Source organism: Notolepis coatsorum (assembly GCF_963971535.1).
Source record: "Notolepis coatsorum genome assembly, chromosome: 6".
Taxonomy (NCBI): Eukaryota; Metazoa; Chordata; class Actinopteri; order Aulopiformes; family Paralepididae; genus Notolepis; species Notolepis coatsorum.
This window is the reverse complement of record NC_140170.1, coordinates 165397916-165421307: the sequence shown is the minus strand read 5'-3', so window position 1 is coordinate 165421307 and position 23392 is coordinate 165397916. Positions and strand designations below refer to the sequence as shown.

Below are 23392 nucleotides of genomic sequence, written 5' to 3'. Positions count from 1 at the left end.
AGCCTAGGAAACTCCGTATCTTGGCTTACCGGCTGCAGTGGACGTGGATGCAGATGGACCACTGCGCGCAAGGCAGTCGAATACGGCGCATTTCTGCACACTAATATAGTGTTTTGCAAACAAATGTTTTGATAGATTGCTCGTATTGCCACCCTTACTGGCAAATGTTTTGTTGCACTTGTGAACGCTTCGCTCTATCCGCCATCACGACTCAGTCCATGCAGAGCTGTCTGTGTCTGTGTGCAGCGCGCGTCGGCACGGAGACAGCGCTGAGATGCTTCCAGCTGCAGCACATCAGGTGTGCGGGGCTTGTATGTGCGGGGCTTGTAAGCGCTGCTGTCTGACGTGCTGCAGCTGCATACTATTGACAGCGCTTTCATTAAGGAGTACCCGTATGTATGTAGCGCGACTCGCGAGGAGTGTGTGTAATAATGACTCGCTGCTTCTCGTGCAGAGACAGAGAGAGGAGAGATCGTTCGCAACTTTTAAATAATAATAATAATAATAATAATAATTTCTCTAGAGTATCGATAGCAGTACCGAGGACGTCGGAGCTTATAAATACTCCGGTATTTTCTAATATAGTACCGGTTCCCGTTTAAAACCGGGGTCCGGGGGGCATCCCTACCCGTGGTACGCTCGGCTGAGCGCACCACTCTCTGTAGGGCCTTCTTGTCTTGTGCCGTGCTGTTTCCATACCAGGCAGTGATGTTTCCGGTCAAGATGCTCTCTACAGCTCCTGAGTAGAAGGACTGGAGTATCTTCCCCGATACTCTGAACTTCCTTAACTGTCTCAGGTGGTAGAGGCGCTGTTTCGCCTTCTTTACTACTGTGTCTATGTGTGTTGACCATGTCAGATCCTCTGAGATGTGGACCCCCAGGTACTTAAAGCTGCTCACCCTGTCCACGGTAGCCCCATTAATCATCAGTGGTGTGTGTGTCTCGTACACCTTACTGTAAATTGTACCTAAATTGTACCTCATCCCATTTCTGCTTTGCACTATATAGTATTGTATATTAGTACATTGCATAGTATATTGTATATTGTATGGTAACTCAGTTACTTCTATTCTGCATCGAACATTGTACATATGTCTATACTGAACACCGTGACCTCATTTTTTACTTCTATTTTACATGCTATACTATTTTATTTCATACTTATCTTGTCTAGCACAGTCTCTGGAGCGTAACAGTAAGAAGCATTTTGTATAAAAGTATTCTGTACTTCTGTATGACAACTATTAAAGAAACTTGAACAAGGGACTAAACACGTTTCGCAATTATGCCACATCAATGTGGAACGCCCTACCCAAAGCTGTAAAGGAATGTGAATCACTACCCACTTTCAAAAACACTCTGAAAGAACACCTACGGGAGACTGCATTTCAAAACTGGCCCCTACAAATGTCCTAACCCAGTTGTACAGTAAATGACCAAGTATGGCTTTGTCAGTATTCCAATGTACAGTGTACCCCCACCCACCCACCCAACAACACCCCTCCCACCCAACCTTCTCCAATGTACAGTTTCTACGTCAAATGTATATACACTCTTTTTCTGGACACTTTTTGTATCACAAACAGTACTGTATTCGCAAATCTGAGATGTCATGAATGTATAGATGTAGCAGTACTGTCTATCTGTATGTCATGTATGTCATATATGTTATGATGAATTGAAAATGGGGGACCCTGATGTAAACAAGACGAAAGTCTTTCTCTGTTCTGCATCCCCTTAACAATTGTATGTATTGAGCTGTACTGTACTGTACCCATTCTGCAATCTGTTAATAAACTTTTCAATCAATCAATCAAACAACAGTTACGGTCTGGGCAGCTCTCAGTTTATGAGCCTAGAAAGGGTTCCTACTCACAGAATGGCTTTCTGTCTACAGCCTGCCGGCTGTGGAACTCTCTGCCCAGGGCCATCCAAAACTCCCCCACTATTGCTGTCTTCAAGAGGGGTGTGAAGCGACATCTGCAACAATAGGTTGCAGTGGGTGCTTGGCCACCACTCTTGAAGAACAGGAACATGACATGATGTAATGAGGCTCTTTCAGAAAATTGTGTTGTCTATTATCTACTTGTTTTATCTATCTTATCTTCTTAACTCTTTCTTTGTGATTTATTGTATTCTTCTTGGGACCATGTTGGAAACAAGTCGACAGACTTTCACATGTTATCCTTGTACCCCTTGTTTTTATACTTTTGTATAAATTGTATGTACTAAATAAAAATCAATCAATCAATCAATCAACCTGCTCATCGTGAGTATAGCTCTGGCGATTTTCACAGTCCCATCATTGATTATTTGCTTGAAAAATATGCCTACTGATTAACGCTGCTAACAATAATGATCCTCTCAGCTGGAGAAAGGACCACGGATCCTATCGACAGTCGATAACCTAATCGCTTTATCATCATAGGTAATTCAATCTCATCACACATATCTCACAAAACGGAAAGTTTTGATAAAAATATCAATACCTGGCCATAAGTAAATTGGCAATAATGTATCCTAGTTCTTAGATCCGAAGCACCTTTATGAGCAGCTATATCACTGTCTCACTAGCAGCTGTAGCAGCTGCTCACTAATGCAGATGTCTGTCGCTGAGTGATGAAGCTGCACGATTGGACAGCTGGATCAGATGACCGACCAACGACGTCGCTGTTAAACACAGAAGTGGAATTGACCACTGTGACCAACACTACTGCCATTATACTAGTATTATACTTCTGACCTAGTAATATCTCTCTCTCTCTGTTAACTCTCTCACTTGACTCCCTCACTTTTAATTTTTTTTAACTTTCTCTTTCTCCTATTTTTCTCTGATTTTCTCCCCGTCCCAATTAGTCGTTGTGCCAATTTCCCCCCCTCCCCTACCTGGTTGTTGTTCGCATGTTCTCCTACGAGTCGGTACAAGGGTGTCCTGATGTCGAACGCATGCTTCCTCCGAGACGTGCGCCGTCAAGCCAGTGACTCTTTTTCCACTTGGCAGCGAGGACTCTCATTGGTGGAGTGTAACGCGTGGGAGGGCACGCTATCTCCACCAAGTCCTGCCCCGCTGAGCAAGCGCCGAGACCTGACCTGTAGGCGTCGCTGTCCACAACGCCAGATTCCCTCCCACCAGCTTCCCACCCCCTAATACTGCCAATTGTATTAGTATGAACGACCAGCCAAGCTGGTAGCAACGCCGAGAGCTGGGCTCGAACCCAGCATCTCCTGCGTTGGTGACGAGCGCAATCTCCGCTACGCCACCTGACCGCCTTGACTCCCTCACTTTATCCGTTAGTCTATTATTTTCCTTTTCCTTCTCTCTCTCTCTTTAAATAGAAAATCTAAAATCCAATCATGACAACCCTTACACACACACCTTTTACATCTTCTGAGATTAACCAACATGACGTGCATGCAGACACATCGGGCCCCAAAAAAACTACTATGGTATATAGATAGTTGTAATATTTAGAAATGTGTGCATTGAAATGTCTGTAAAGTGTCTGACATTGAAGATGAGAGTGACCTCAATTGTCTTTTCGAGAATAAATAAAGGTTTGAATGAATGAATACACACACATGATGTGCACGCACATCAGGCCCATACACACACATGGCGTGCACACAGACACATCAGGCCCATACACACACATGACGTGCACACATACACATCAGGCCCATACACACACACATGACGTGCACACAGACACATCAGGCCCATACACACACATGGCGTGCACACAGACACATCAGGCCCATACACACACATGACGTGCACACAGACACATCAGGCCCATACACACACATGCGTACAGTAGTGCAGTACAGTAGTGCGTACAGTAGTGTTGCCGTGCTGCTTCTTTGTCCCCTCAGAGGGTCGTCATTGTAGCAGTTGCAGTCTCTCCAAGGTCTAATGCCTACTAGTGAGAAGCCCGGAATCTGAAATGTTCTTAAAAGTTGTAAAATAGGCTTAAAGCGTCCCGTCTCTCAAAAAGAGCTGATTTCTCTCTAAGCGGCTTAGTGTTTCCACCTCCTCATTATGTGACACAGCCTATTCATGTCGTTGGGTTGAGCCGTGGAATTATTCCCCACACATCCCCTCTATCATATTAGGATAATACTAATATACCAGTGGTAGCATATATTTTCTGTTATCCCAATGCTCTCTGTAAATGGATGAGGCTGCCTCTTGCTTCCTTCCTTCGCCGTGGGGTTGTGAGGTTCTAGAATGTGAATCGATGCAGAGCAGTGGAAAACGTCGCACACACGAGACCATGCTGCTTTGGCTGCAGGGAAATCCAACCAATGGGCTTGTTGTAATTACCTGCGTGTGGTCGGCCCACGCCACATGTCAGTCCCCTATAGAAGAGGCTAATTATATCTCCTGTTGTCTCTGCCAACGGGAAGAAATACCTGAGTCCATGGTTGATGGGGTTAAAGAGGGTTGGTCGCTTGTGTGTGTTTGTAACGAGTAAAGTATGCAGTTTGGGAATGTCACGGTCACTCTTGAGAACCATTTTTTTAATGAGGATAAAATGCCCCGTGAGTCTACAACTGGGATCGAGGTGCGCTTGGGAATCCGGCTCGTGTTCCCAGATACAACGAGTAAATCTGACGGACAAATGCTTCTCTGTACAGATGCCTCCCATTTTGTCCAGTAATTTAGCGCCTGGCGTTCGACGACACCATTACCGCTAACTCCCCCCCCCCCCCCCTGTTGATGGCGGGAGGCGGCCTCGAGAAGCGCTAAGCCTCTGGCCAGCGGTCTGAAGCGCTGCTGTCTGTCACCGCGCGCCACGCTCAGGGCCATCTCAGCCCGTCATTAGCAGCGCCGGCCCGCCGGGGCCGTGTCTGGCACCAGGTGCGGACCCGTGTCCTCTAACGAGAGCTCAAGCCATCACGCCGAAGCTGATCGGTAGGAGGAGGCGGTGCGCCGAGGTGTCAGTGGCGGCGGCCCGGGGATGAGCTGATGATCTCCTCCAGCGAGCGAGCGCCTCGGAGACGGCATCATTAGAGAAGTGGACGGATGGAATGGCAGCCTGAGTGAGCTTTACCCCCGGTGCGCCGGAGGGGAAAAAGAAGATAGTAATGATGTCGTGTTTTTAAGTTTTTACCAGATCAGGAACCTCAAATCGGCCTCTTTGCTGTTTCACGGCAGTTTCTGTTGGCTTTGTGTATCGATGATGGCACAGGGGTCTCTCACTCTTCCAGACGTGTCGTCGGTGAGGAGGCCCGGCTGTCGGGGGCTCGCTTTAGGCATCATATCCCCCCCCGGAGCCGTTATCCGTCAGGACGGAGGGAGACGTGTTGACGCGGTTTATTAGCGCCGCTTGAACCCAGAGCGTATTTTGACCTTTTCTCTGCAGCACAGAGTTGGAAATGGCAAACGTTTATTATATTGGTTCTTACTTCTCACTGAAAACAAATGATTCTCAAAAAGTGGACATTTGAACAGGACGCTGTTTCCGTTTAGTTACCAGGCCAATAGCTACAACTCGCTACAAATAGCTACAACTCGTACACCTACTGTGAATTGTACCTAAATTGCACCTCGTCCCATTTCTCCATTTCTGCCTTGCACTATATAGTATTATATATTAGTACACTGCACAGTATTGTATATTGTATGGTAACTATGTCTATTCTGCATCGAACATTGTACATATGTCTCTAAACTGAACACTGTGACCTCATTTTTTTTACTTCTAATTTTACTATGTTATTTTATTTCATACTTATCTTGTCTAGCACAGTCTCTGGAGCGCAACAGTAAGAAGCATTTTGTATAAAAGTATTCTGTACTTCTGTATGACAACTATTAAAGAAACTTGAACTTAATTGTTACAAATTAGCTTCCGGTGGCTTTTGTACAGCAATGCGGCGAGATATAACGGCCACGTCTGTATTTACGTTTAGGCAAGCGGTCAGTGTGTTTAATTAGCCCAGGTTACCAGTTCACTGTGAGCGGGGGGACATGTGAGGCACAGTACAAGGTCAACCTACAGCACGCTGTACCCCGCGCTCCATCCAGCGACACACCTAGCCCTGCATAATTAATGCTACTATAAGATCCATCATGTTTATTGGTCAATTTGCATCTACATATTGCTTACGATCGGGAATTGCGCCGATTCTGGATTCCGGCTCGTATTCCTACATGATTTGCTCCAGTGGTATTTCACGCTCCTGCCTCCTTAGCATCAGTACTCAACACCATAACTCAGATGTGAGCTTTAATGACGAGCACAGATGCCAAGGCTGAAGGGTCAATTCCTGCTTCTCCTGTCGGCCTTCTATTGTACTACAATAGTTTTTTGTTGCCGTGTTTAGTTTCGTTTATTGATTTATATGACAATTATTAAAATACATTAAATGTTACAACAAGTCATGCATCCTAAAATGATCAAGGATAGCATGACTTATTTCCATTGTGGTCCTTGGTCTCAGCAGCACATAGTATTTAACATAAACATGTATTACACATATTATCAATTATCAGCCTACAGTATATTGTTGCCGTTTCTGTGTGTTTCTAATCAGAGTTTGTTTAGCCGTCACATTACTTTCATTACAGCATACGCACACACACGCACACGCACACACACACACACTGGGGAGGCCTCCCTGGTCTTCTCCTGTGTCCACATGTGAGCCTCTACGGGGGGGGGGTCACGGCCTGCGCCTGTCGCTTCCTCGCAGCGAGCCTCTCATGCACAGCCTCCGCGGCTTAATTAAATATCCGCCGCCGCTCACCTCTGGGCTACAATGGCAGGAGAGGAGGAGCATTTAAAAAACGCAAATAGGGAGAAAGAGACATTGAGGCAGAAGTAATGTCCTCTTTCCCCAGCTGCTGTCATTGGTAAATAGGCTGAGAGTTGATTAGCGCTCGTTACGGGGGCGGGGGGCGGGGTGGGGGGGGTGGGGGGGTAAAAGCCTCGGGACGACCACGTTACTCCGATTGCATCTGATGCGATTGGAGATGTTGTACAGTGTGTTAATCTCATCTATGTCCCCGAGAAACGAGAAGTAAATGGAGATGAAAATCTCTCTCTCTCTCTCTCTCTCTCTGTTCCAGATAGAGGTGGAGGATGGTTATGTAATTGACCTATCAAGAGCAGCCCCGCCCTCTCTTCTCGATGCCCCTCCTCCAATCACGTTCTGGGAAGCGACATTTGTGATTGGAGGATCGAGAAAAGAGGGCATGTTTTGAGATGGGTCAATCGTCTGGCCTTGTCCCCTTGACGATAGGCTTATTCTGTTTCTCTTTAGCTCCTATCAGTGTGAATATATACCGGTACATCATTACTGCCAGGAATATTTTGAAATGTGTGCATTTTCTGCAGTTCACCTGTGACAAAAACCCCTCTATTGAAACAAGCCATTCAAAATTGACACAATCTACGTAGTTAATAACGTGTGCATGTGAAGAGATCTACAGAGTTAATAACATGTGCATGTGAAGAGATCTACATAGTTAATAACGTGTGTATTTGCATGTGAAGATATCTACGTAGTTAACCACTTAATGCCTGACGGGCCCGGTACACGGTCGATATGCATATCACGCCATAAATCGATCAATCGATCTCCCCTCATCTCCCCTGGTCTCCCCTGGTCTCCCCTGGTCTCCCCTCATCTCCCCTCATCTCCCCTGGTCTCCCCTGGTCTCCCCTCATCTCCCCTCATCTCCCCTGGTCTCCCCTGGTCTCCCCTCATCTCCCCTCATCTCCCCTGGTCTCCCCTGGTCTCCCCTCATCTCCCCTGGTCTCCCCTGGTCTCCCCTCATCTCCCCTCATCTCCCCTGGTCTCCCCTGGTCTCCCCTGGTCTCCCCTGGTCTCCCCTGGTCTCCCCTCATCTCCCCTCATCTCCCCTGGTCTCCCCTGGTCTCCCCTCATCTCCCCTGGTCTCCCCTGGTCTCCCCTCATCTCCCCTGGTCTCCCCTGGTCTCCCCTCATCTCCCCTGGTCTCCCCTCATCTCCCCTGGTCTCCCCTGGTCTCCCCTCATCTCCCCTCATCTCCCCTGGTCTCCCCTCATCTCCCCTGGTCTCCCCTGGTCTCCCCTCATCTCCCCTCATCTCCCCTGGTCTCCCCTCATCTCCCCTGGTCTCCCCTCATCTCCCCTGGTCTCCCCTCATCTCCCCTGGTCTCCCCTCATCTCCCCTCATCTCCCCTGGTCTCCCCTGGTCTCCCCTCATCTCCCCTGGTCTCCCCTCATCTCCCCTGGTCTCCCCTCATCTCCCCTCATCTCCCCTGGTCTCCCCTCATCTCCCCTGGTCTCCCCTCATCTCCCCTCATCTCCCCTGGTCTCCCTGGTCTCCCCTCATCTCCCCTGGTCTCCCCTCATCTCCCCTCATCTCCCCTGGTCTCCCCTCATCTCCCCTGGTCTCCCCTGGTCTCCCCTCATCTCCCCTGGTCTCCCCTCATCTCCCCTGGTCTCCCCTCATCTCCCCTGGTCTCCCCTCATCTCCCCTGGTCTCCCCTCATCTCCCCTGGTCTCCCCTCATCTCCCCTGGTCTCCCCTCATCTCCCCTCATCTCCCCTCATCTCCCCTCATCTCCCCTGGTCTCCCCTCATCTCCCCTGGTCTCCCCTCATCTCCCCTGGTCTCCCCTCATCTCCCCTGGTCTCCCCTCATCTCCCCTCATCTCCCCTCATCTCCCCTGGTCTCCCCTCATCTCCCCTGGTCTCCCCTCATCTCCCCTGGTCTCCCCTCATCTCCCCTCATCTCCCCTCATCTCCCCTGGTCTCCCCTCATCTCCCCTGGTCTCCCCTGGTCTCCCCTCATCTCCCCTGGTCTCCCCTCATCTCCCCTGGTCTCCCTGGTCTCCCCTCATCTCCCCTGGTCTCTCCTCATCTCCCCTGGTCTCCCTGGTCTCCCCTCATCTCCCCTCATCTCCCCTGGTCTCCCCTGGTCTCCCCTCATCTCCCCTCATCTCCCCTCATCTCCCCTGGTCTCCCCTGGTCTCCCCTGGTCTCCCCTCATCTCCCCTCATCTCCCCTGGTCTCCCCTGGTCTCCCCTGGTCTCCCCTCATCTCCCCTGGTCTCCCCTCATCTCCCCTCATCTCCCCTCATCTCCCCTGGTCTCCCCTCATCTCCCCTGGTCTCCCCTGGTCTCCCCTCATCTCCCCTCATCTCCCCTGGTCTCCCCTCATCTCCCCTCATCTCCCCTCATCTCCCCTCATCTCCCCTGGTCTCCCCTGGTCTCCCTGGTCTCCCCTCATCTCCCCTCATCTCCCCTGGTCTCCCCTCATCTCCCCTCATCTCCCCTGGTCTCCCCTCATCTCCCCTGGTCTCCCCTCATCTCCCCTCATCTCCCCTGGTCTCCCCTCATCTCCCCTCATCTCCCCTGGTCTCCCTGGTCTCCCCTCATCTCCCCTGGTCTCCCCTCATCTCCCCTGGTCTCCCCTCATCTCCCCTGGTCTCCCCTCATCTCCCCTCATCTCCCCTGGTCTCCCTGGTCTCCCCTCATCTCCCTGGTCTCCCCTCATCTCCCCTGGTCTCCCCTCATCTCCCCTGGTCTCCCCTCATCTCCCCTGGTCTCCCCTCATCTCCCCTGGTCTCCCCTCATCTCCCCTGGTCTCCCCTCACCTCCCCTGGTCTCCCCTCATCTCCCCTCATCTCCCCTCATCTCCCCTCATCTCCCCTCATCTCCCCTCATCTCCCCTCATCTCCCCTGGTCTCCCTGGTCTCCCCTCATCTCCCCTGGTCTTCCCTCATCTCCCCTGGTCTCCCCTCATCTCCCCTGGTCTCCCCTCATCTCCCCTGGTCTCCCCTGGTCTCCCCTCATCTCCCCTGGTCTCCCCTGGTCTCCCCTCATCTCCCCTGGTCTCCCCTCATCTCCCCTCATCTCCCCTCATCTCCCCTGGTCTCCCCTCATCTCCCCTCATCTCCCCTGGTCTCCCCTCATCTCCCCTCATCTCCCCTCATCTCCCCTGGTCTCCCCTCATCTCCCCTGGTCTCCCCTCATCTCCCCTCATCTCCCCTGGTCTCCCCTCATCTCCCCTGGTCTCCCCTCATCTCCCCTCATCTCCCCTGGTCTCCCCTCATCTCCCCTGGTCTCCCCTCATCTCCCCTGGTCTCCCCTCATCTCCCCTCATCTCCCCTGGTCTCCCCTCATCTCCCCTGGTCTCCCCTCATCTCCCCTGGTCTCCCCTCATCTCCCCTGGTCTCCCCTCATCTCCCCTGGTCTCCCCTCATCTCCCCTGGTCTCCCCTCATCTCCCCTCATCTCCCCTGGTCTCCCCTGGTCTCCCCTCATCTCCCCTGGTCTCCCCTCATCTCCCCTCATCTCCCCTGGTCTCCCCTGGTCTCAAAGCCACCTCTGGATTGAACTATAAAGAACATGGTTCTTTTGTGTTTCCGCGCCTCCTCTCCCGTCCCCTCTCTGCTGAATGAATGAATGAATGAATGAATGAATGAATGAATGAATGAATGAATGAATGAATGAAAACTTTATTTAACAGATTGCAGAATGGGTACAATACAGTACGGCTCAATACATACAATTGTTAAGGGGATGCAGATCAGAGAAAGTCTTGTTTCCATCAGGGTCCCCCATTTTCAATTCATATAGCTCCAGTCTCATTAGCTGACTCCTGTCTGTGGGCGAGTCGGAGGCTGTTTCATGTCGGGCACATCACTCGCTAATGGCTGCCCTGCTTTTCACCATGCGGCGTGTTCACTGTGATCTTTGAGGACATCGTTACCTGTCTCTGTACCGTTTAAAGAACAGTGGGGTTTCATTGTCTTTCACTTGCTATTGTATTTTTTTAATTAGTTGTGGTCTGACTTCAGTCTTGGGAGAGAAAAGGAGTGTGTGTCTGTGATCATGTGGCCTTTGAAACGCTGTGTGTCTGCTTTGGATTTACATTAGACAGATCTATGTTTTTTTTTCTTTCATACTTTTAATTCAATCTTTGTGGTTGTGTTATCGGGTTCGGGTAGGAAATTCAACAGGGGCTGTTGGCCAAACTATTCCAGCAGGATCAGAAAATGCCCCTGGAATAGGGATTAAGGATGCAAAAATTATCCCTGATAAAATATATATATTTTTTTTTAAACCAGTACTTCTCACATGCATGTTGAGTGTGTGTCTGTTCTGGGTCTTGATTTCATTGCCCTTTCAAAAACCTACCTACCTCCTCCCTCACCCTGGCACAGGGCATGAGCCACCTACCTCCTCCCTCACCCTGGCACAGGGCATGAGCCACCTACCTCCTCCCTCACCCTGGCACAGGGCATGAGCCACCTACCTCCTCCCTCCACCCTGGCACAGGGCATGAGCCACCTACCTCCTCCCTCACCCTGGCACAGGGCATGAGCCACCTACCTCCTCCCTCCACCCTGGCACAGGGCATGAGCCACCTACCTCCTCCCTCCACCCTGGCACAGGGCATGAGCCACCTACCTCCTCCCTCCACCCTGGCACAGGGCATGAGCCACCTACCTGCTCCATCCACCCTGGCACAGGGCATGAGCCACCTACCTCCTCCCTCCACCCTGGCACAGGGCATGAGCCACCTACCTCCTCCCTCACCCTGGCACAGGGCATGAGCCACCTACCTCCTCCCTCACCCTGGCACAGGGCATGAGCCACCTACCTCCTCCCTCCACCCTGGCACAGGGCATGAGCCACCTACCTCCTCCCTCACCCTGGCACAGGGCATGAGCCACCTACCTCCTCGCTCACCCTGGCACAGGGCATGAGCCACCTACCTCCTCGCTCACCCTGGCACAGGGCATGAGCCACCTACCTCCTCCCTCACCCTGGCACAGGGCATGAGCCACCTACCTCCTCCCTCACCCTGGCACAGGGCATGAGCCACCTACCTCCTCCCTCACCCTGGCACAGGGCATGAGCCACCTACCTCCTCCCTCCACCCTGGCACAGGGCATGAGCCACCTACCTCCTCCCTCCACCCTGGCACAGGGCATGAGCCACCTACCTCCTCCGCTCACCCTGGCACAGGGCATGAGCCACCTACCTCCTCACTCACCCTGGCACAGGGCATGAGCCATCTACCTCCTCCCCTCACCCTGGCACAGGGCATGAGCCACCTACCTCCTCCCTCCACCCTGGCACAGGGCATGAGCCACCTACCTCCTCCCTCCACCCTGGCACAGGGCATGAGCCACCTACCTGCTCCCCTCACCCTGGCACAGGGCATGAGCCACCTACCTCCTCCCTCCACCCTGGCACAGGGCATGAGCCACCTACCTCCTCCCTCACCCTGGCACAGGGCATGAGCCACCTACCTCCTCCCCTCACCCTGGCACAGGGTGTTTGAATGCGTCAAATAAAAGCTCCTCTCTTGTTCATGCGATGGTGACCGTATCAATCCTCCCACCTCCCTCTCACGTCACATGATGCGTGCCGGTCTCCCTATTGGACGTCTTCTCCTGCCGCTTGTTTGAACAGAAGTAATTTCCTCTGCGTGGTCCCTCTCCGCCGCACAATGCCCGCAGGACACTCTATTTCATCTGGCTTTGAACTCCTTTTTAATTTTGCGCCATAGCAGTTTTTTTTATTATCATATTTATTCATTTATGACTCCTCTCAGGCTTTTGCATATAAACACACCTTTATTCCCCCTTTCTCTCTCCCTCAAACCTATCTTCTTTCTTTCTCTCTCTCTCCTCTCTCTTCTCTTTCTCTTTTCTCTCTCATTTTTCTCTTGTTTCTCTTTATCTTCGCTCTCTTTTCTCTCTCACATCTTTCTATTATCTTTTTATCTTTTATTTATACTGTATATTTTCTCCTTTCTATCTCCTTTATCTCTTTCTACTCTCTTCTCTATCCATCTCTCTCCCTCTCTATTTTCTCTCTCCTCTCTATTGCTCTTTTTCTCTCTCTTTCTCTTTTTTCTCCTCTTTCTCTTTTCTCTCTCCTCTTTCTAACATCTCTCTCTTTTTTATATATTTTTATTTCTCTCTTTCTCTCTTTTCTCTCCTTTTTCTCTTTTCTCTATCCATCTCTCCTTTTCTCTCTCCATCTCCCTCTCTTTTATCTCTTCATCTCTCTTTTATCTCTCTCTCTCTCTCTCCTTCATCTCTCTCTCTCTCTCACTAATACTCTGTTGGTTTAATCCTGGCTACGCTGTTCTTCCAGGGTCTTGTACTCTGTGGCAGCAGTCAGACGTATAGCCTCCCTCATCTCAGCAGCTCTCCGTCAGTCTCCACGCCCTCCTCTCTGCCTGGAGAGCCTGTTCTCAGCCGGTGGAGGGAGGCTGAGCACTTCTCAAGCCAAGGTTACAGTGCCTTTCCTGGCATGGCATGGTGGATGCCCCCCCCCCCCCCCCCCCCACACACACACACACACACACACTCTCCGTACCCCACATGTCCCCCGTCCTGATGGCAAGCACCTGTCAATAGTCTGAACTACTCCCCCACCTAGATAATAATAGCCAGAGAGCCAAGTGCCCTTCGTCGCTCCATTTGAATAGAGGAAAATTGTAGTCGGGCAGCTGAATAGACAGCCGAGGGGGTCTCCTCCTGAAGTGCACTTTTTGATGAGCGGAGGGGATGCAAGGTGCCTACATAATTGGGGCAAGGTCATGCACATGTTTCCAGCAGTATGTGTGCTTGTGTGTGACCCTCACTCCACACTGACAGGCATTGACTCCATGACAACTCGCACACCTACAGTACATGGAAGGGCAGGCTCCCCAAGTCCACCCAGCACCAATGTATATACTGTACCTACTTTAATGGAACTGCGTTGCTAGGGAGCAGCATGGGTTTATTTCCTTGTCGGCTATTGTGTCGGCAAACACAGCAAACAAGGAATACACTTGTGCCTATTTAGAATGTTTACATTTGCACATTTGAAAAGGCCCATAGAGACAGATATTCTATGACCGTGTTATCTTTGCAGTATTGTAATGTGTTCCTTTCAGCAAGGACATGCGCTGTTGTTGCCATACAGGAGGAGATTACCTTGTGGTTGAGTGCAGCACTCTAGACCCGTCTTTTCATCCTTCTTCTCTTCTTCTTCTTCTTCTTCTTCTGACGATCCACCTCCCCTCTCACCCCTCTCTCTTCCTCCCCCTTCTCCTACCTGATCCACCTCCCCTCTCACCCCTCTCTCTTCCTCCCCCTTCTCCTACCTGATCCACCTCCCCTCTCACCCCTCTCTCTTCCTCCTCCTGCTCCTACCTGATCCACCTCCCCTCTCACCCCTCTCTCTTCCTCCCCCTGCTCCTACCTGATCCACCTCCCCTCTCACCCCTCTCTCTTCCTCCTCCTGCTCCCACCTGATCCACCTCCCCTCTCTCTTCCTCCCCCTGCTCCTACCTGATCCACCTCCCCTCTCACCCCTCTCTTCCTCCCCCTGCTCCTGATCCACCTCCCCTCTCACCCCTCTCTCTTCCTCCCCCTGCTCCTACCTGATCCACCTCCCCTCTCACCCCTCTCTCTTCCTCCCCCTGCTCCTACCTGATCCACCTCCCCTCTCACCCCTCTCTCTTCCTCCCCCTGCTCCTACCTGATCCACCTCCCCTCTCACCCCTCTCTCTTCCTCCTCCTGCTCATACCTGATCCACCTCCCCTCTCACCCCTCTCTCTTCCTCCCCCTGCTCCTACCTGATCCACCTCCCCTCTCACCCCTCTCCATTCCTCCCCCTGCTCCTACCTGATCCACCTCCCCTCTCACCCCTCTCTCTTCTTCCCCTCTCACCCCTCTCTCTTCCTCCCCCTGCTCCTACCTGATCCACCTCCCCTCTCACCCCTCTCTCTTCTTCCCCTCTCACCCCTCTCTCTTCCTCCCCCTGCTCCTACCTGATCCACCTCCCCTCTCACCCCTCTCTCTTCTTCCCCTCTCACCCCTCTCTCTTCCTCCCCCTGCTCCTACCTGATCCACCTCCCCTCTCACCCCTCTCTCTTCTTCCCCTCTCACCCCTCTCTCTTCCTCCCCCTGCTCCTACCTGATCCACCTCCCCTCTCACCCCTCTCTCTTCCTCCCCCTGCTCCTACCTGATCCACCTCCCCTCTCACCCCTCTCTCTTCTTCCCCTCTCACCCCTCTCTCTTCCTCCCCCCTGCTCCTACCTGAGCAGAAGGCCAGAGCAGTGGAGTAAAGGGGACTCGATACGTGTCGTGAGCTGACATTTTAACCGTCATGTTGTGTTAGGAATTGGCACCACTGACCGTTGTTAGCGGGTCAATGTTGACCCGGGGTCTAACTCAGTCCTGACCACTAAAAAGAAAGGAGTATCACTCAATATAGTTAATACTACATCCTAACTAACATTATATGCATTCATAACCATATAAGCCCATTGTAATTAGATTTTATGGTCCCTTATTTTTAAGATGAAAATGAGGTTGTTCAATCATAATATACTAAATGTGAAACCCATAGATAATAACGTTTTCTGACTAGAAATATTAGAATATAACTTATGAAAAAAAGTTGAGTATATTTATCATTATTTTATGTATTTATATTTAGTATTTTTATAGTATAGTTTTACCTTGCTGGGTCAATAATGACCCTAACACCACAGTCGTACCTTTTCTTCCTGCAGATACCTTCAGAATTTTCAAAATGGTGAAACATAGTTTTGCTGTGCTTATATATGTGTTGTGGAGGATATCATAAAGCCTTGTTCTAATAAAATCAACTACATGGTAGTTATTACATATTATAACCTTGAAACGGGTCGCTGGAGACCCTAACACCACATAAGGGTTAACTATGCACGGCGTGGTGAGGGGTGATGGCACCCCAGTGGAGAGGCCTCTCTCTCTCTCTCTTTATATCTCTACATCCCTCAATCTCCTATCTCTCTCCACTGACTTACCAGCTCTCTTCTGCTCCTCTCTTTCTCCCAGATGCCAAGGAGATCGTGCTGAAGGCGCAGATTCTGGCCGGGGGCAGAGGGAAGGGTGTGTTTGACAGTGGCCTTAAAGGGGGAGTTCACTTGACCAAGGAGTGAGTATATGATTCTTAAGAAAGCATGTGTTTGTCTTCCTCCCACTGTTCCTACTACTCTCTCTGTTCTGTAGTGTTCTCTACAGATACTCCACTGTTCCTACTGCTCTCTCTGTTCTGTAGTGTTCTCTACAGATACTCCACTGTTCCTACTGCTCTCTCTGTTCTGTAGTGTTCTCTACAGATACTCCACTGTTCCTACTGCTCTCTCTGTTCTGTAGTGTTCTCTACAGATACTCCACTGTTCCTACTGCTCTCTCTGTTCTGTAGTGTTCTCTACAGATACTCCACTGTTCCTACTGCTCTCTCTGTTCTGTAGTGTTCTCTACAGATACTCCACTGTTCCTACTGCTCTCCTTCTGTTCTGTAGTGTTCTCTACAGATACTCCACTGTTCCTACTGCTCTCTGTGTTCTGTAGTGTTCTCTACAGATACTCCACTGTTCCTACTGCTCTCTCTGTTCTGTAGTGTTCTCTACAGATACTCCACTGTTCCTACTGCTCTCTCTGTTCTGTAGTGTTCTCTACAGATACTCCACTGTTCCTACTGCTCTCTCTGTTCTCTAGTGTTCTCTACAGATACTCCACTGTTCCTACTGCTCTCTCTGTTCTGTAGTGTTCTCTACAGATACTCCACTGTTCCTACTGCTCTCTCTGTTCTCTAGTGTTCTCTACAGATACTCCACTGTTCCTACTGCTCTCTCTGTTCTGTAGTGTTCTCTACAGATACTCCACTGTTCCTACTGCTCTCTCTGTTCTGTAGTGTTCTCTACAGATACTCCACTGTTCCTACTACTCTCTCTGTTCTGTAGTGTTCTCTACAGATACTCCACTGTTCCTACTACTGCTCTCACTGTTCTGTAGTGTTCTCTACAGATACTCCACTGTTCCTACTGCTCTCTCTGTTCTGTAGTGTTCTCTACAGATACTCCACTGTTCCTACTGCTCTCTCTGTTCTGTAATGTTCTCTACAGATACTCCACTGTTCCTACTGCTCTCTCTGTTCTGTAGTGTTCTCTACAGATACTCCACTGTTCCTACTGCTCTCACTGTTCTGTAGTGTTCTCTACAGATACTCCCCTGTTCCTACTGCTCTCTCTGTTCTGTAGTGTTCTCTACAGATACTCCACTGTTCCTACTGCTCTCTCTGTTCTGTAGTGTTCTCTACAGATACTCCCCTGTTCCTACTGCTCTCTCTGTTCTGTAGTGTTCTCTACAGATACTCCTCTGTTCCTACTGCTCTCTCTGTTCTGTAGTGTTCTCTACAGATACTCCACTGTTCCTACTGCTCTCTCTGTTCTGTAGTGTTCTCTACAGATACTCCCCAGATACCACAGTGATGTCTGGAGTCTGGACTACTGTACTTATGCCACAAACATGTTGTTTAGAAATACTTGTTTGCTTGTTGTGTGTATTTCTTGTTTACACGTTGAGAAACGGCCGTGGGCATCAGCAAAAGTATTGTACACCCCTCGCCCATTTCAGCTCTTTTGGGAAGGTAGAGTTTTGGGCCACTGCGGAGATTTATTGTATCCTAACATACTCTTACAAGGTGCCACAGTTATAATCTGTTATTACATGGCGTTTTCACATTCGCCGAAATGCTTGCTTGCGATTGGTCAATAGCCCCTGCCAGCGGTGAATTATTTTTCGATAACTGACCGCTGCCATGGGCAACGCGCAATAATCACCGGTGATTATTGCTTTTCGCAGCTGGAGCAATCAAGCCCACTGACACACACTGCATCAGTGCAATCGGACACACCTGCCGGCTGCCGGCGATAATAATAATCACTTTATTTGGGCTGAGCCACAGAACAACTGCGTCTGCATTTGATCTCGTTCTTGTCGATGGTGTAAAAATGAATTAGGTATATTGTTAGTAAGTTAGCCATGTAATAAGCGGGATAATGTCAAGTCAAGTCAAGTCAAGAGTTTTAATTGTCACGGCATACAGGTATACAATGAAATGCGGGTGGTCTTGCCCGCAACGATGTGCAATACAGTGGTACATATAATAGAATCAAAAGAAGAAAACAACATTGTGCAGTAAACAGGTAACAGGTAACATGGAGTGACATCTCGGTATCTGTACATAGTTATTTACAGAGCATATGGGACATGCTAGTTAGCTTTGGTAGTGCAATACACTGTTCCTGTTATTCTAATTTAAAGTGTCCTTTCCTTTGGCCATAAGTGTGCGTGTGTGCGACATGAGTGTGTGCCCGCTCATGTTAAAGTGTTAAGTGGCTGCTCGTGTGTGAGTGTGCGTGTCGTGTGTGTGTTCATGTGTGCTTGTGTGTGGACAGTTCAATGTTCTGAGCACTCAATGTTCATTGTTCATGGCTCTGATGGCCTGGGGGAAGAAGCTGAGCCTAAGCCGCTCTGTCCTAGTTAGCTGGGGTTCGCAGGCGTCTGCCTGACCTCAGCAGCTGAAACAGGCTGTTATTGGGGTGGTGAGGGTCTTTCATTATCCTGCAGGCTCTGGATTTGCACCTCTTGTTGTATAGAACCTGCAGGGGGGGTAGTGCAATACCCGTGGTACGCTCGGCTGAGCGCACCACTCTCTGTAGGCCGGCTAAGTAAGGGATAATGTATAGCTATACTCGGTCATTGTCGCAAAATAATTGACCTTCACTGACGTTTAGAACACCTCGGCGAGGCGCCTCGGTGTTCTAAACTCGGTGTCGGTCAATTATTTTGCGACAATGACCTCGTAGCTATACATTATCCCGTTACTTAGCCGGTAGTTACCGGCCAATGGTCATCTAGAATTTCAATTGGCGGCAAATATAAATGTTGATGGCCATTGTGGGCCGGTAAAAAAGAAAAGACATTACGTTGACGGTGGCGAGTGAATATGCCACGTATGTAGCAACCGTGGTTTATTGAATCTACCCCGTGCCACAAGACAACAACACAAAGCTGCCCGCTACAGGAATGTTATTAAACAACGAGGTGCTAGGCTACAGGAATGTTATAATAACGAGGTGGTAGGCTACAGTAATGTTATAATAACGAGGTGGGTAGGGCTACAGTAATGTTATAATAACGAGGTGCTAGCCTACAGTAATGTTATAATAACGAGGTGCTAGGCTACAGTAATGTTATAATAACGAGGTGCTAGGCTACAGTAATGTTATAATAACGAGGTGCTAGGCTACAGTAATGTTATAATAACGAGGTGGTAGGCTACAGTAATGTTATAATAACGAGGGTGCTAGGCTACAGTAATGTTATAATAACGAGGTGCTAGGCTACAGTAATGTTATAATAACGAGGTGCTAGGCTACAGTAATGTTATAATAACGAGGTGCTAGGCTACAGTAATGTTATAACCCCGGAAATCCTGATATTCCTCCAATGAGGACACACAAACTGGAACATCCTCCATTTAAAAAAAATAAAAAATAAAAACCCAGGTCAAGCAACTAGAAAGAGCTTATATCTGCTCAGCTGCTATAAAGATTCCACACCGCTAAAAAGCCAGGGGTGTCTCTTTAACAAGGGTAGAGAACAGCGGCAGCTTCCAGGCACACAGGAGATTTATGACAACTGTCCCAGGCATGTATCATTGTCATCCTACTTCAAGATTGGCGATGGCTGGAAACTTTTTTCCAAAAGTGAGACGTGCCGAAGTGCACGGTCCCCAGACAGACAGTGACAAGGTGTGCATTAGTTCACCTTCCTCTCATTCATCAAAGGACGAGCCCAACCCCTGGCTTCATTTGTATTCACTTCCAAATCCAGAGCGGCCTAAGAGATGAGGGGGGGGGGGGGGGGGGGGGGGGGGGCAGGCAGACACACTGGCTGCTTTCAAGCAGGAAGGATAACGAGAAGCTCATTCAAAGAGGGACGTACTGAAGGTTCCAAAAGTTGTGCTTTTGTCAGAATATGTTACGAGAGCGACCGGGAAAGTGCTGAGGCATGTCTCTGCCGGAGTGAAAAGAGCTCCTGAGAGCTGCAAAATAATTAATCTGCCCGACCCCCCTCCCTGCTGTGTAAAGGAATGCATGCTGCTGAACCAATCACCTCTCTCTTCCTTCCTAGTCCCGCAGTGGTCGGTGAGCTGGCCAATCGGATGCTGGGATTCAACTTGACCACTAAGCAGACGCCTAAGGAGGGGAGTGAAAAGTGAAAACGGTGAGCAGGGCCTCTGGTAGAGAAGCCACAGACACATGAGACTCATCTTCTGCTATCAGTCCATGCTCGTGTCAAGCGGCTAATGCAGTTAAAATGGATGACAGTTGGGCTGATGTTGTTTTTCTTTCTTAGTGCTAACTGGTAGTAGCCAAAGGGACCCTCGCCATTTTATTGTGGGTTTTGTGCTACTTAGTGTCACGGTTCTTTTGCCATGAATAATACATGAAGCCAGGCCCACTGGGAGTCTGGTGTTGGTTGGTAAACAGCAGTTTCCATGTGTCACTAACAAGGAGACAGCTCCCCCTCAAAACCCTCAAAACACACATTTCAGGTAATGAAGCTTTCCTGGCTGGTGGCTGGTGGGTGGGCTTATCTCTCCACCTATCTTTTTCGCTCGCTCGCTCTCTCTCTCTCTTTCTCTCGGTCTCGCTCTCGCTTTCGCTCTCTCTCTCTCTCTCTCAATGTGTTGGCTTTTTCTCATTTATTTCTGTCTCTCTGTATGTGGGCTTATACTGTATTTTTCTCTTTCTCCTAGCTCAATCCTCCTTAGAACAGGACATTATAGTAAGTGTAAGAATAAAACATCTACTGACTGGAGTTTGATTGACTGAATTGATATGACAATAAGTCAAGAACGTCACTGATGTAAAACCACTAACCTATGGTACATGTTTTATATAAAGCTAAGGATAGACATCACTTTACTAATTACAGGCATGTGATGTTTCCAGTTCTCGAAGATGTTGGAAAATCTCTTCATTGAGAGGGTTAAACAACTTAATTGAGAAGCATTAATTGTTGACAGTCGGTATGGATTTAAACAGATCAACATCGTTGGCAATAATTGACTTAATCGAATAACTAATTGTATAGACAAAAATAAGGTATGCAGTGGGAGTATTTATATATCTTAAAAAAACATTTGATACCATTGACCCTGACATATTGAGAAGCTATATAGGAAACAGGCAGATATAGTATAAATCAACATGTATGAATATTACTTCTCTCACAAGGGTCAGTATCAGGCCAGAAACGGTTCATTAACATTAGTTTTATTTGTGGGACGGCACTAATATTTCTTTTTTCTGGCGAGAGTTTACAGCCAGTTGCCAATCCTTGGAAGAACAGCTAATCCAGAGGGGGGTGGGGGGGTAGGGGAGTGGGTAGCGGGTGGACATAAGATTAGATTGTCTTTTCTCAGTTTTTTCTCTGCTCTGAGACTAGAGGTTTAACAAGATTCAAATATGCATATCTTCTTCAAATATTGACACATCATTTGAATGTTTACATTCTGTACTTTCATAATCTGTACAAATCGGAAAGATTGCCGAAGGAGACATGGGCCACCAATTGCTGGACACAGTCAACATATTGGATCATAAAGCATTATACACTCTGTACTGTTCACTTGTATTTCCATGTCTGAATGACTGTGTGGAAGTGTGGGGTAACGCGTACAAAAGCACCATACACTCATTATGCACACTACAAAAAAGAGCTATGAAGATAATAAACAATGTAGTATTTCCTGAGCATACTAACGTGCTGTTTTAAAGACACATGTTTTGAAGTTTATGGATCTGAATTTAAGATGCACAAAAGACTTAATAATTTACTTCCTGGCAACATACACAAATGTTTTCAAAACAGAGAGGGGTTTCTAATTTAAGATAATTTAATGAAAGTATGTGCATTTGTGAGGTGAACTTTTTAATTTTTTTCAAGTTGTATTTGATAAAAATTAAGGTAACTATTTAAGTTGCATAATGATGAACATGAATGTAATTATTTATGTGTATATATGATAAACATGTTTGTTATGTAAGTTATAAGAAAGGGGGTAGGGACCATACTGTATGAAGCCGTGTTTATACTGCAGCAACCATCCCCCTGAACTAGGGACTTGTTCAGGAACGTTCGCACCACAGGGGACCAATGTCTCAGCAGAAGTTCCAGGAGATGATTTTCCCTCCCAAAAGACATTGCTCTGGGGGTGCAACTTCAGAAGTCTAGGGCCCTCATTTTATCAACATTGCGTAGAAAGAGTTCTATTTTTTCTCCTATGCTCGAATTTTGTCTCTACGCACAGAACAATCCAGATGTATCAAACATGCGTGCATACGCACACATGCAAGTACTCCGTTTTGATGAATACCAATTGTTCTTACTGTCTTTGCTTGTGCACAATTCTAAGTATTTGCATACAGCACCGGCCCTAATTAACCATATATGGTACAAAACACCCCATGGAAACATGCCTGTTTGTGGAATAATGGCTAAGCATTAACTAAAAAAGCGAGATTGATGCCCTTGTCGCGGAGATCATCTAACCAACAAATTGAAGGTAGAAATAATTTTGTTTCACATTTTATTTATGAAATAATATTATTTAGCTTTTTATTTTAAACAATATGTAATCTTATGATTTAAACGCGTGCGTCCCGTTATGATTGCGCTAATTGGGTCGTTGGGTTGGTCAGATGAGTCAATAGCCGTGGCTTCAGTGGATAACCCCGATCACCTGCATTTAAGGTGATATATTTTAATCACAGTGATATATGTAATAACATTAGAATTTAATTAAATAAAATGAGGCCTAAATGGGTAAGACACCAATTCAACAGCCCCTCCCGGGAGACAAAGGCCCACAAAACTCTGCACAATAATTGTGTATTCCTCCTGGCCACCGGGCAAACAACATTTATCAGCCAAATGTGCATTGCAGATTATCTGTACATTGACCGAATGGAATCCCTTTCTGTTCACATAGCTGAATTGGTTGATTGATGGTGCTTTGATGGCTACATGGGTACAGTATATTGCTCCGATGATTTTGGGAAACCCGGCGATGGCGTAAAAACCCTCTCCTGAACTCGGCTGCTGTTTGTTTTGATATGGGAACTGTATGTAGTTGGGGGTTCGGGAAATGATGGCATCCAACACTGCAGGCATAATCCTGCTCATGGGGGCTTGGCAAATGCCTGATCCATCTCCAATCTCACGCCGGAACATGCCGGTGGCTAAAATCCCAGGGTGGAGAGGACTTGAATATGTACAGGGATGGTATGTGTGCGCTTTGGTTTCATGCTCCAATTTGGGCCATTCCTCTCTCTATCCTGATCAACGAGATGTATCTCCTGTGAGATGTATCCTGATTCCCAGGTGGTGAGTGGAAACATTGAGGTCGTGTCCACACACGTGACTCATCCAGTTGGACTTAACCTTTAACCCTACCAACTTTCCTCATTCCTCTGCCCATCTGTATTGGTCTGTTGTTCTGGTCTGGCTCCATTAGCAATGCTCTCTCTCTCCCC

The 23392-nt window shown here is 48.5% G+C and overlaps 1 protein-coding gene across 1 annotated transcript in view; it reads left to right on the top strand.

Annotated features, from left to right (window-relative positions):
* suclg2 (succinate-CoA ligase GDP-forming subunit beta) overlaps positions 1–23392 on the top strand; it is a 305557-nt gene that overhangs the window by 114418 nt on the left and 167747 nt on the right. The window contains 3 exon segments of the mRNA XM_084315807.1: positions 15834–15933; positions 19983–20061; positions 20064–20075. Of these exon segments, the coding sequence (XP_084171933.1) occupies positions 15834–15933; positions 19983–20061; positions 20064–20075 (191 nt within the window).